This window comes from Empidonax traillii, unplaced genomic scaffold (genome assembly GCF_003031625.1).
Source record: "Empidonax traillii isolate 1590-97213 ecotype Southwest subspecies unplaced genomic scaffold, ASM303162v1 scaffold93:size1158651, whole genome shotgun sequence".
NCBI lineage: Eukaryota > Metazoa > Chordata > Aves > Passeriformes > Tyrannidae > Empidonax > Empidonax traillii.
In genome coordinates, this window is record NW_020955286.1 from 218,717 (window position 1) to 233,250 (window position 14,534).

At 35.6% G+C, this 14,534-nt stretch overlaps 1 protein-coding gene across 1 annotated transcript; it reads right to left on the minus strand.

Moving 5' to 3' along the window:
* Nucleotides 1-1,899: 1,899 nt before the first annotated feature.
* On the minus strand, nt 1,900-14,193 carry SNAP23 (synaptosome associated protein 23). Its single transcript, XM_027881688.1, has 7 exons — nt 14,083-14,193; nt 13,464-13,505; nt 12,102-12,150; nt 11,491-11,608; nt 7,900-8,052; nt 7,218-7,362; nt 1,900-4,678 (listed from the first exon to the last, which is right to left on the minus strand). The coding sequence occupies exons 1-7, from the start codon at nt 14,137-14,139 to the stop codon at nt 4,613-4,615; spliced, it is 630 nt and encodes a 209-aa protein (XP_027737489.1). The 5' UTR covers nt 14,140-14,193; the 3' UTR covers nt 1,900-4,612.
* Nucleotides 14,194-14,534: the final 341 nt, after the last annotated feature.

Sequence of the window (14,534 nt, forward strand, 5' to 3'; positions counted from 1 at the left end):
GCAAGGCCCTGTGTAGTCAGAAATCTATTCAGCTTCATAATAATAGATTCCACAGATTATGACATGCAAAACCAGTAGTGAATAAAGCCCATGGGCTTGTTCTAAAGTTTACCTCCTTCCACTTGATACTTAAATCCTATTTGAAGTACTAGTTTTTCCTGAAGAGTTGCTGTGCATGAGATATCAACAGAACAAAACCCTTCAGTTAACAGATTTCCCCTTTGCATTCACCAACTCTGACAACTCTAGAGTGGTCTATTATCAATATGTATACACTTGGCAATACTGTGCTGTGGCATTTTGGTATTTTTAACAGGAAATATTTGTGCTCAGAGATGATGCTTCTCTCATTTATCTTTTTTTGTTTTCAACAAAGAGGTATAAGAAGAGATGGTAGAACAGTTGAAAATTATGGAGTTAGCATTGCTATAAAAATGTGTTACTGCTTTTGGAAGCATTTGAGAAAGTAAGTCAACATTTCTTTTATGTGATCTATAATACATTTAGAAACTTTTCAGTTACTCATTGTTAGGCTTTGTTGCTACTTCGGAGTTATGACAACTATCAAAGCTTTTATAGAGCAAAACAGAGAACACACCATGTATAATACTGATTGGAGCAGAGTTAGTCCTGGATTAACAAAAGTTGTTCCAGAACAGGGGAAGACTGTTTCAAGGAAAAAAGAACTGGCTGACACCCTTACATGTTTAACTCACAGCAGTGAATAACTGTAACCAAGTAACATCGTAGAATGCTGTTCTATTCATTTCAATGCTCTATATTATCTAGAGTAGTTTTATAGTGGGAGTTTGTTTTCCCTTCTTATCATCTCCACTCTACACATGAAGTTATAAAATGATTTATTTCAATGCACAATTACACTTGCAGTTTCATAGCCTTGGAATGACTGAAGTAAAAGATGCTACCCTAGTTAACAGAATAAACCATTCATGTATTTTATTTCAGACCTTTGGCTCGCCAGTTTTCCATTTCAGTAAGACATACATCATCCATCTATTCAAACAGCATTTAGACACTGCACTGCTTCAAGTGCAGCAAAGGTGAACTAGCAACTTAGTGACTGCATCATGTAAACAGTGAATTGTTTCATCATATGGCCTTCACAGAGGTAAGTTCTGGAGGTAGCTGCACAAGCAGCAATTCATACTATAGCTATTGCTGTGTTAAGAAGATTGGTCTTTCATCAAGGCATAGACTAGCTTGAATTTACCAATTATTGCCATTTAAGTGTACCCCTGGGATACGAGCTGCCTGCTCAGAATAGTTACAAAAGCAGGCTGTTCCTACATTAGTAATATACTATATTAGAAGTACTTGTTCCAAGCCCTTCCCAGGTAGGCTACTCTCTCTTGCAGCTCAGAACTGCTGCAAGTCAACAAAAGTCTGTACTTCCCAGCACACCTCCCCTTTAAGACCATTGTGGGAATCTGAGGCTCTACATATTAGAGAAAATACAAATTAAATTGCCTCACAAGTGAAATTGCATTGGTGGGAGGTTAAATCCCTAGATTTTACCTATTGGACTATGTATTTGCTAGGCATCTGTTACTGATACTTGACTGGAAAGTTTTAAAGTTTTTTTTTGTTTCTTTATCATCCTGAAGTATACACCCATGTCAAATTGCAGTCTTTCAAAGAGAGAGACGCAGTTCATAGTTTGAAGCGCAGAGATGTAGATTATACAGGGATCCAAACTAGAATGTTAAAGATCACAATATTCTCTCTTCCCAACCACACCTTATACTTTGTTAGTATTATTCTGTGAAATAAATAGAAGAGAAACTTCCTAGTTGCATAGTAGCAACTAGTTCTGCCAAGTTTTTCAAGGACAGGAAACTAAACAATGACATTTTTAAGAGAAAATAATTTTAGAACACATTCAGTTATAAAAGTATGTATTTTTTGTGCACAATATATAATTTAACAATCAAAAGCAGAAACTGTAAGCCTTCATTCTCAATAGCATTCAGACATACAAAGATATACAAGCGTTGATTTCATATCATAGATACAGAAATTAGGCATCTATTCTATAGACAACAGTAAGACAATCCAAGCAGCAGACTGCGTTGTTCACTAACCTAAAGGCACCAACTCCCTCACGCATTTGGCTCTTGCAGATGAGAAGACAGTATCGATGCTCCACAAATACTCAAGCTCAGAGTCTCAGAAATTATTTCCTTGTGTGGTATTCATTGCAATATTACAATGCTGATATACCCATCACAGCATTCTGTCAGACAGCGTGTTAATTTGTTGTTAGAGCTCAGGCAAGTCAAGAATATGGACTTGTAGTGGCAAGGGAGAAAAACATTCCAATATTTGGAATGTTAAATTCTACAGAGCAGGTTTGCGTTGTGTAAGCAGACTAAAGGTAACCAACTTCAGTCTTCTGTTCCAAGAAGACAATTAAATAATGTATACTTTGCTTTCACAACTAGCAGCAAATAATCCTTCAGTTAACCTGAAATTTGTAAGAAGGAAAAAAAGCTCATCCAAATTCCCTATACTTTCTTATGCAGGTGGTTGTTTGAAGTTTACTATGCCATGTTCTTAAAAGTACTTCTTTGCTACTTGTGTTTTTAAGCATATAATCTTCATTTACTAATTGGGCAACTAGTGAGCTTTTGAAATTCATTGGCTTTCCAACAATTACTGGAAGCTAGACAGGAGCCAACCCACAGTACTGAAGTATCTAATGCCCTAAAAATGACTTTACCTTATTCACATAGGGCAAACTGCCACTGGCCTATTTATAGTACATGTAGTTGTTTCATCCTTTGGTCAGTCATTTAGGTTTTTCTGTTTTGTTTGGTTAGGTTTTTGTTGAGTTTTGCGTGTGTGTGGTTGCTGATTTTGGTTTTTTTCTTTAAATATCAAGTTCTGGTGGGAGTGAACTGAAAATATACCACTAGTACTGCATGTATTTCTGCTAAAAAGAAAACAACATCCCTAACACTGTCTAAGCATTTCAATGGATTAGTGTCATCTCTAGCCCTAGGATTCATTATTAGGGGCTAGAGGATACTTGTACACTGTCCTCCCCAAAAAACACCCCATAATGCTATTAGTTTTAATTATAATCAATTTGAAGATTTTTGCCATCCAACACTAAGTATCGTAGGTTACTCCAAAGCATAATTTTCAGCTTTAAAACAGGCATAGTATATTGCTGGGTGGAGTTAAAATTATATAAGCCATTTGCAATTTAACTACTACAAAGATTTAAAGAAAAATGCTGGATATAAATCTAATTATATTACAGTAAAACCAAAACATTTTTCTTCATAGGAAAGAGCTTTACCTCACCTGGTCAGAAACTCCTCTATTCTGCAACAGAACAGGAACATTTTAGTTGCAAGTAACTTGGACATATATTTCCAATTGCCAGTCCCAATATCTGCAATAATAAACCAGTCACGAATCTATTTAGAACTAGTTTATTTAGAACTAGCATACAGTTCATAAATAGCTACTTCTTCCTCCAGACCTGTGACAAAGAAGTTACATAATAAGTTTTTCCGGTTTTGATAGGTTTAAAATGTACTCTCAAAGTCACTGCTGACAAGCAAACTCTGCACCAGATTTCAGTCACTATTTTGCACTGGAGAAAGGCATAAACTGAACTCCAGTGAAAACTGGCCAAAAGAGAATAAGATATGGGATGCAAGAGATCTGCATGCTTTTCTACTCAGTTTTTTCTGGTTAAGATGCATCATTCAAACGCTTACTGGTTAACTTTCAGATGAGGGGTGTAAAAATTTCCATCAAATAAATACTTTAGGGAGATAAGTTTTATTTTCTTCTACTCACGTGTGCACAGGGTTTAGATCAGGCATATATATATATACACACAACAAATATCAGAACAATGCAGCATGATTTCCTAGTCATGGCCTCCAAAGTGATGCCAATTTACAGGAAACCTCTTTATCCCTCCAGTTACCATTACCTTCAAGTTCGTGTGGTTAGGAAGTGTTTTAAAGCCCTCAACCCACAAGCTGTAAGTAATGGGCCTCTTCAATTTTGTGATCCACAAACTCAACCCCAAACCAATCATGTGGTTTGGATTGTAAAGCTATGGTTAGCATGCTAGAGATACAAGTTAGACAATATTCACCAAGTCCCTATTTTAGTGAAGACACTCAACTTATGAGGTATTTTAGACAGTGCAAAGTGCCCTCTCCAACTTTCCACAACTGTGAATTCAGGTTACCCTGCTTGTTCAACTTCAATAAAAGGACTGTATTTTCGGTGCAAGACATTTTTTTAAAAAATTAAAAAAAAAAAACAAAACAAAAAAAAAACTGGGAGGAGGAATAAAACATGCAGGAAGATTCTCAAAGCCCCCAATACTTTTAGCCCTGAGCAGTATAGAGGAAGTGAAGGCAGATGAGTAGAAGGAAGCTGGCTGCTTTCTTTGAGTCAAAGCCATGTTTACATGAAGCAATAAGGGAAAATTAATTACTATAGAAAGTGTACTGCTTCATTTTTCCCAGCCCCTCTTATTAAAGAATAGAAGTTTCACAGATCCATGAATATGGTGGTTTGCAGCTGGAGAGAGAGTGTCATTGAACAATGACTGCAGGCTTTAATTGTCAATTAATTTCTTGGCTCTGATGTTGGCTTGCTCAATGCGTTCTCTGTTTGTATCGGCCTGAAAGAGAGAAATTCATACGTCATTTGCAAACTCCATGCAAAACAGTTTAAAAATTCAAACTGACACGAACTTCTGAATTCCAATGTATTATCACTGTGGCAGACAGAAGGGAAGCCAGCATATGCTGTCAATTTTGGGAGAAACAAAATCAGGAGAAATAGTTTTTACTCCTTAGCTGTAGACTTTCAAAACATAGCAGCTTGCCTCAGCTGGTCAGGAACAATACTAACAAAATGAGCAGATAAAAATTCCCTCTCTCCAAGTCTTTGAACATCTTAAGGACCTCTACAGAGCAACAAAGTTACTCTGAACTAGAAGTAATAGTCAAAAGTAGACCTATGGGCATAAAGTCAGAATTATTTTGCTTAGTGCAAAGCCCTGGTTTTCATTCACACACCCTCCAATGTCCTACTGTCATAAGCATATGGTATTTGTACAAAAAAGCTCTTTATATTATTATTGTTTTACTACCGTAAAGCATCAAAAATCAGCTCACAACATCTAGGTGGAACAAGTGTCAAAATACAGTTTTATTGAAAGGTATGACAAGGAGCTTTGAAATAATTCCCCAGTTATCCAGCCTGCAGTGGGGAAATGTCCTCATCATTAGAGGAACTCCTAAAAAGTTCTACCTGTGCCAAGTATTAGCTATTTCACAACTTCATACTGCAAAGGGCTGGGAAGAGGACACCTGCAGTTCAAGTCCTTCCCTCCTTTTCTCTCCTTCCTGCCTTTCAGGTCAAGGGTAGAGGGAGGGGCAAGAATCTACTATGGACAAGTGAGATTCTAACCTATTAACAACACTTCAAAAACACACAGATCTAACTAGATCTGCTTCTAAGAAAAAGCCAACAACAAAAGTTTCATTACAGGTTTATTCAGATTAGAAGTCCTGCATACCATTGCAGACTACCAAAAGTCACCCAGTCAAGTCTATATATTTTACAAATTAGTTAGAATTTAAAAAAGAAAAAAAAAAAAAGAAGCATCAACTCTGTTCTGAAGTTAAGCTTAATATTGCTTTTTGTTTCTTTATATGATACTGTACACTTTGGAGATTTACACTCAACATTTTGACTGGGTTTCATACTGTTCACTAGATTAAAAGAAGTTATCAACGAAAAGGATTAATTTAATTATCCTGAGACAGGCTGCCAGTCTCAATGCCAGGAATTGCACTTTCATTTTCATTGTGTTCTGTAAAGCAATTCTAACTTGTATACATCATATTTTAAGAACTAGTAAGACTTGATGAGCAAGATTTATTCAGACCACAAAAACAAAAGAGCATCAGGCCAAAACCAGGTGCTTTAATCTACTAGAAATACTATTGCTAAAAATAGTAATTATCACTTGCAGTTTATTTGACCAGGCAATTTTCAGTCTGCTTTATAAGTTGTCAGAATTTCTCACCTAATTTTAAACTCCAAGGAATATTCTAGTGTACTCTAAAATGTTTGACTTTTTTTACCTGATAATCAGATCTACAGTTTCAAGAACAGTAGAAGACAGTTGAAGCATCCTCCATAGAATCATGTTGATTTGCCTTATTAATACAACAACCCCTTAATTACTAGACAAATTTGAAATGCTGACACAAGTACAACCAGCATTTTTGTCAAACTAGCTCCATATATTTGAGAAAACACCATTTCTCTTGCTTTTAAAAGCCCTACTGCACATATCAGTGAGATTTTTAACCTTGAGATTTTTTAACTCCCCATTTTGTCTTAATACTATAATTTTACAGGAATTGGTGTTCACTTCCACTTTTTGAAATCTTTAATATACACTAATAATTAAAGCTTTAATTTCCTTTCTAAACCAGGTTGTCTCTAAGAGAACTTCTAATATGGACATTTCTAAAATAGGCCTAACATACTCATTAAATTGCCCTTTGAAATACACCCCCTTCTACCAAACGTATCTATATATGCTTAATCTGTTTGGGGAAGCTAATATTTAAGTAATATAAAGTAATAAAAAAAGAAATTTACTGTGACTAACTTCATGTGCAGATGAAGGCAGACTATATCCCTGTGCATCTATAAACCTCATTATTCCAAAGTCTTCCCAGCCCCAATATTAAGTTGTCCACAAGAATTTGGGCAATGAATTACCTGTTTTATTTTATATTTATTTATTTTAATGACTTCTCAGAAATTCCAGAAGAACCTTGCTATTTTTAAAAATACTTATTCCCTATCACATAAAAGACTTCCTGAAAGCAACAATCCCTCAGTTATATCTCCAGTAAATGTTTTTCCTTTTGATCCCTTCAAGTTTATTTGTTTCCAGAGTAAGTAGTAACCTGTGCTGTATATTTAGGTTTCCTGACACTCTGAAGCATTTGAATCTTCCGCTTCTTACCCAAACATCAAGGTATATCTCCCATTCAAATCACTTCAAGCTAAAGGATGGTACAACCTTAATGCGTATTTACTGCAAATACAGATAGATAGGACAGTAGCACATTCCTGGTAACTTCTCAGTTACAACCTCTAAGCTGAAAGCAGAGAACACCTTTGACACTTACCTTTACATTTATCCGGTCTATTTGTTTATTCTGGGCATCAATCTCATTGCCCATATCCAAAGCCATGTTTTTCAAATTCCCAAGAATGTTTCCCACTTGAGCAAGATTTTCATCCATTTCGTCTTCTCTGGCATCATTTGTTATTCTGTAATAAAGGTAAAGTTTCAAGAATCAAGAACTTGCTTTACTCTAGAGTTACTCTAATAGGACTTGTTTGTTGCACAATGTATTCAAGCCAAGGTATGTTTTTCCCTTTTCGATGCCCCTTGCATTCCAAGCAAGCATCTACCAAAAAAGACATGCTAAGCTAGCCACTATTACTAAAATAGCCTTAAAAATTAAAATAATAGCTAACAGAGGAATTTTAAAACATGAGTTTATCTCAAATATACTTTATGACTAAGAGTCCCTTTTTTTTGAACAGTCCTCTAAATAACTGAGCACTAAGCTCTATAGTCCTCATATCTAGACACAGACTTACAATGTCACCATTATGAAAAAAAAAAGCTTAAGATAAGCACTACAAGACTGACAGCATAGGTGTCTGCCATCTCCTCTCCAAGCTGTAACAACTCCTCCAACTTACTATTTAACAACTTTACCTAAAATGCATCTGAAAGAAGCTGACAACTGCTAATTTATGATTTCTGCTTTCCAGATTAAGGAATATGAACAAGCAAACCTTGTAATATATCCACCACTTGGTCCTCCAGAAGTCTGAGGCTGCTGCCGGTTTATACTTCTTGGTTGCATGGATATCACATGATCTGCAGAGTTCTCTGTTCCATCTCCCCAGGTTGCTCTATACGCCTTGCTGGCCTCAAAGTTCTTCGTCCTACTCCAGAAAGATGAAGATAAGAAATCTGAATGACTACCTCAGAAATATGGCTTCCTGACTGAAATTCAGTATTAATCTAGGGTTTTCAGAAACATTTGTCTTGTGCCTTAAAGAGATTTAGTTTTGTATGGGTAAAGCCTCATCTATATAATACAATTTCTTGTATCTTGATAGAACGAACACAACTGAGTTATTTTAAGGACAGCGATTACTGTGATCTTAACCTTTAACACAAGAATTAATGTACTTCACTGGAAGACAGAAGCTTATGACAGTAGCAGGAAGGCTTACAAGTCATAAGATAAAGTTGCACTTACAGCAGGCATTAGTATAACCAATCATGATTGGTTACTTTTCAGGAAGAAACGGGGATGAATGAAAAAACTTCCTCAAACACAAACAGCTACACTATGCAAGAAAACCATTAATCATTACAGGTTTTTATCAAATATTTTCTGTTGCCAAGTCTTTCTTTTTAATGTTTCTCAGGGTAATTTTGATTATAAAATAACAGTAATCATATTTAAATAGCTAATTCATTATGCAATTCAACTGTACTAACTCCATTAAATTAAAACAACTTACCATTACACTTTTATCATGTAATTCATAAGAAAAAAATAAAATTAAAAGCACACTGACATGAAGCAATCTCAGGAATCACACAGCCACAAAAGCAAGAGGGGAAAAAAATATAACAAAAAACCCCCTGATCTAAATTGGGGTCAGTTCTCATGAACTCTAAACAACATATTTTGAGAAGAATATTCTCACGTTCACCTTGTTTTCTGTCATTTCCAGGTTTAAGATAGAAAATCCAGATTCCACTGCCACTTTTCTGCTTTTTTAAAAGCCCATGGAGGGAAATCTGTATTGTCTTTCAGTACATCTAACTTTACAGTTAGAGGTAATCAATTTCTACAGATACAGTGCCTTTCAGTAGCTCAGATGTTATACATTTGAAGTATTGTGAAATTAGCTGCAATGAGGAAATATCCCCCTAATTCTACTGACATTTATGTATTTGAAATGGGAAATTGTGTTTCATAGGTCAGATACTACAAAAAGTAATCTAGAATAAATACATGAAGGGGAAGAAATGGAATCACTCCTCAGATCACAATGAGAGTGGCTGCACCTAACAAAACCCTAAAGAAACCTAAACTAGTCAATTCTAGCTCTTTGTACATACACAGGCTTAAAGATCTCTTTAGGCTTACAGCAACTAGATTGAGCATTATATTTTAATCTCTTTTATACTAAAGGCACAACAGCAGGAGAATTCTGTATGATTTGCTTCTGGATAAGCAAAGTCTTAGGTCTCAGAGGCAACTGTAAGGACATTACTAGTAAAAAACAAGTGGCCTGAAAACTAGTTTCACATCTGAAGGAGATAGCTACAAACAGCATTGTACAAACTAAGCCAGTTAAGAACAAAACTTCTCACCACCTGTTTTTAAGAGCTGTTTTTCAAATTCAATTGAACATTTCAAATGTTCACTTCTCTCATGTTTCATTTCTTTAAAACTAAGGCTATTTATACAATTTTCCATACCAGCAAAGGTTCAAGCAGTTGTTCACCATTTCCACAACTACTACTCTGTAGTAATGGATGTTTTTCTATTCACATCAGTATTACAATACATCACAGTCACAAGGAGACCTGCATGCAGACAGACATCATGCACATGCAAGCAAAAAGACAACAGAAGCATCACTTCAGACAGCTGGTTAAATATGCATCTACACTACTAAGACTGACCTTGTCCTAAAATCCACTTTCACCAGTTTAAGTGAATACAGCTTCTGATCCTAGTCTTCATTTTTAGAAAGCAAGTGTCAGTGTTAGGAGAGAATGGAGGAAAGAACGGAGAAGAAAGAATAGTAAAGACCAACAAACAGGCAACTTGTTATTAGTACATAGATCGTGGAACAGTACTGCCAGTATTGTGCTTTTAGAAAGTTTTATACATAACCTAAGCCTAGGAGAAAAGCAATATTTAATTCACCAAGTGTTCTGATTTAGCTTTATGGTTATGAAAAAAAAAATGAAAAGCTTTGGAGATAACTGGTTGACAAACAATTCCGGTGTTGACACAAAGACTGACGTACCAGTAGATATATTAAAGACACTCACTGTTTCTTCTTCTGCACTGCCCTCTAGTTATCTGGTAGATTTTTTTTTTTCTGCACATTACTGCCCATTTGGTACACAACTCTATTTCTTTTCTTGTTATCTGTGTACTTGGAGTGCCACAAGAGTTCACAAATTCTAAGCTTGCTCAGTGTCAATAAGCTGCTTAGCTTCAGTGAAATAAGACTATCAACTACAGAAAACAAAGACTGAGTGTGTCAAAATGCTCAAAGTCCACCAGCGTGATCCAACCAATATAAAGCAGGAAGCACATCTATCCAGAGGTCAGGACAGAAATATCTGTCTTTTCAAGGGCTTCAACCTCTAAGATTTCAGTCTTAAAAGCCACATTCATATCTATACAAAATGATCCTCAAAGTATTCTGCTAGATAACCAGACTCAGCTACTCCAAGGAATTTCTATCTAAACTTCTGCTGCCTCAGTTGAATAGTATTTTTTTGCTCATGCTAAAGAGCAAGAAACAACAAATACACAATTATTTCAGTTACCACACTCAAAATAATTTATTTCTCCTTCATTTGGCAGAAATATGGTCATATCCAATTCACTCAAAACAATTTGACACGCTGCTTACAGGTAAAGCTAGCACACCTTCAAAAAACAATTCTGATCATTGTTCAGGCTGTTCAGGTGTTTAAAAGTACAAATCAAGTGCCATACAAGATTAGATTACTCAGCTGACTTGGATGTGGTAGCCATAACGCTGATATTACGAAGCTACTGCAAAACAGGTCTGCAAGAGTTTATATAGCCATTATTGAGAAGATTAAAGCTTTAACACCAATGTCTTTTCCTACTCTCACCCTCCCTAAAGCATGAATATTTTTTAAATGCCTAGAGAACCAGTATCACTTTCCTTCCCCAAAACGTAAGTTTTCTTGCTTGTAAGTTAGTCCAAAAGTGCTTTTGTGATAAAAAGATTTTTGGAGTCAAATTTCTCAGAGACAGGCACTTATATATTTATTTGCAGTCCTACTTGGTCTCATCTGTATGGACACTGACAGTATTCTACTAAATATCAGCTTTAAGGAGATTAAGGCACAACTGTGGAGGTTGTTATACAGCAGCTATATTTACAGGGAAAGGGGCACAACATGTGGTTAGATGCAAGTAAGCTTTAGCTACTCTTATACAACTTTAAAAGGATGCAGCTCTACAAACCAAAATGATCAACTTTGCTAGTATTTTTTACTTAGTTGTTTTATTAGTGAACATCTCCCAGTACAGCAGCTACTGGGAGTATTCTACAAGTTCAGACCCAAGTACCAATATAACTGACCTGTTACAAGGACAGACACAGAGCCCACAACATTTGTTGAGCTCTGTCAGTGTCTTTTCAGCTTCTCTCATGTCCTTATTTATCTGGTCCATGCCTTCTTCTATGCGATTTAGTTGTTCTAGGAAAGAAACAAGTAACCTGAATAAACACGAATTGGGGGAAGATGAGGGTGTTATCTTTAACATTGCTTTCAAGCAGGAACTTAGAAGTTTCAGTTCTATATTTATAGTAAGACCATAACCTTTTTTCTTTCCTGCCATCTAGGATTTTTTTTTAAAGATAAATATTAAGTGATAAATTTTGCTTAATACATGAAAAATATATTCCCTATCCTTAGAGTAGCACTTTTAAAATAAATGCACACAATTACATTCATGAGATGATGGAAAGAAGCAGCTTCTGTATTACATTGTAACTAACATTATCTCTGAACTACTTAAAAACCTCTTTTAAATACTACAAACATTTGTGAAAAACCAACTCACAAATCACATTTTCACATAAGTAGTCTTTAATAAGCCTTAGGTTTCACCAACAGTTCTTGAATGATGATCTTTTTCTTACAGTCATAATAATGACTCAGTGTTAGAGAGGAAGAAGGAAGAACTTACCTCCTTGTTCATCTAGCATGGTAATAGTTTTGATGCCAACATCCTGGGACTGCAGAGAGAAATTCAGTTGCAGATATAAAATCAGATTTCAATACAGCAGTGCAAAATCTGAAGGTCTTGATACTAAATTGGATAATCCAGCCAAGTTTATAATAAAACACTGTGCTAGAAATAAGTTCTATAGTAAAGCTATTCCAAGTTTCAAATTAGATCGTATGTTAGTGAAACAGGTGAGCTGCTTATCAGCCTATCTCACTTAGTAGTGCTTTTGTGAGGGTTTGGCTCTTTTTTTTTTACATTAAAAAAAGAGGTAAAATGTATTGTAATAATCAGATTGAACTATGACAATGTCAAGCTAAAAAGGCAGACCTAGCTGTGCCTCATTTCGAGAAGTGGCATTGGGTTTGTTCTTTATCCCTACGCCGTTAATTAGGGCTGACAAGGCTTTAATCCTGGAAGCCAGAATAGAAGAAAGCAAGACAAAGCCTGCATAACCATTCTTGAGAATTCAGCACAAGAGATCACGAAGAGAAAAGACCATCACTAGTAGTTTCAGAACACAAAGCAAAAGAAATCAGCACTGAGGAATATACTACAACACAGCTCTTTGCTGGCTCAAAGTCATGGCAGCATAGAATGAATCACCAAACTATGATATCAAGAGAAATTATTGTTGGCTCATTACATGTACTTAACATTTGTGTTAGAGAGGTATTCATTAGGCTATGCTATTCCAATGCCTCACTGGTAACAGCAGCATCTTCAGCAAGCCATAACAGTGCAGGGGAGTAGATTCCTCATACAACTTCACTCAGATAAACCCAACATATAGATTTGGTTCAAGTCACGTACAAGGGTGTTGAGAGTTTTGTCAATCTTATCTTTAAAGTTAAAACTGATTAACAGATTGTAAGGTGTATGTAGAATTACTTCTGTTTAGAAGCAAAAGCAGCCCTATTCTCTATTACCCCACCCAACAAAGCACTACTGTCCTCAAAATGAGACATTTTCACACTGTTCACAGGCAAAGTAAGCTAAAAGACAAATTAAAGATGTTATGAGAAACAAGTGAGAAAGCCATAAATGACCATCACAGACTTTTTATAACTGATCTGTAGCATTTGGAGATTAAGTCATTTTGTTTAAGAGGAAAACAGGTAAAAAGAATATCAACCCTTCTGTGATCTGACATAATGTGAAATTCATGACGTTTATGTCATTCCAACTCTACTACTGAATTAAAGCAGCAACTTCTGACATGTGTCTTGAGAAAGACAAAAAGCTGATTAACATCATTTTGTGACAGTTAACATGCTGCTTCTTATACTTAAATCCACAGGGAATTCTAAAGTTTTTCCTTACCTCAATGGCCAAACCAAGAATCCTCCTTGTGCTTTCCAAAGACTAGAAAGAGAATTTTAAAATGAGTGCATTGATAGTGTATATATATATATATATCTATGAGTGTCTGAAAATCTTCTTTACCAGTTTATTGTAGTAAGGCAATGAGCATATAAAAGTTCATCACCCTGTCTATATTTAATACATGCTACAATACAGTCATAGCTGCAGCACATTAGGTTTTTTTTCCTTGGTTTTTAGTCCTTGCTAGTACTTTGCTTATCCCATTGGAAAGTAATTATAAAAGGAGATATATTCAAATCAGTTTTAGTTAAATAAGAAAGTCATGAAGCATCAATATGCTAACAATAGTGCAGGTACCCAACCTGCATTGTGTCTCTGTAATAAGGACTGGGTGATCAGTGCTTGGTCAAGCAGGTGACTTTACAATTCAGAAGTTTATATTCATTCTTATTTTTAGGAGTAGTCTTCACTCCAGTATTAGCCAAGTAAAGTGAAAATTTAAAATGTTCAGCTATACCCTTGCAGAATCAATACCCTGGTCTGCCTATTTTTAAAAGGATATTCTAATTTCATCAGGCAAGTATTGTAATCCTAGATATCTTCCTACAATATTTACCTCATCAGTGACCTGGTTGGCCCTCAGCTGAATCTCTTCAGGTGATAGTTCTTCCATGATGAGGTAATATTACTTGTAAGTAATCACGTTAAAGAGAATCTTCCCTCTGTAATAAGAGATACCAGTTAAGCATCAGATTTATCCTTTTATCAGTATTTAGGGTTGAAACCAGAAGGTAGTTTAAAGAATGAAAGCCTATACATTTCATTCTGCTTAGTACAACACCTAGTTAGGACTAGAAGACACTAAAATAATTATTCAGCTGATATGACCTAACGTAGGGGCTAAGAGAAATACAGGAACAACTGGTATATCCAATAATTTCCTTTCCAAGACTTAGGTTTCGAAACATTTTTGGAAAACTCTATTGTTATTTTAAGGTAAAAAAAAAAAAACAAACAGGAAATGAGGTCTTAAAATAACAAGTTTCCCCACGTTGGAAAAGCACATGG

Excerpts from the sequence above, each read along its gene's own strand:
- SNAP23 (XM_027881688.1), bottom strand. The coding sequence starts at position 14,139 with ATGGAAGAACTATCACCTGAAGAGATTCAGCTGAGGGCCAACCAGGTC. Across the intron at positions 8,053-11,490 it reads TGTGTCTGTCCTTGTAACAG|GACGAAGAACTTTGAGGCCA; the intron begins GTCAGTTATATT and ends TTTCTGGAGTAG. Across the intron at positions 7,363-7,899 it reads AGTGGTGGATATATTACAAG|AATAACAAATGATGCCAGAG; the intron begins GTTTGCTTGTTC and ends CCTTTATTACAG.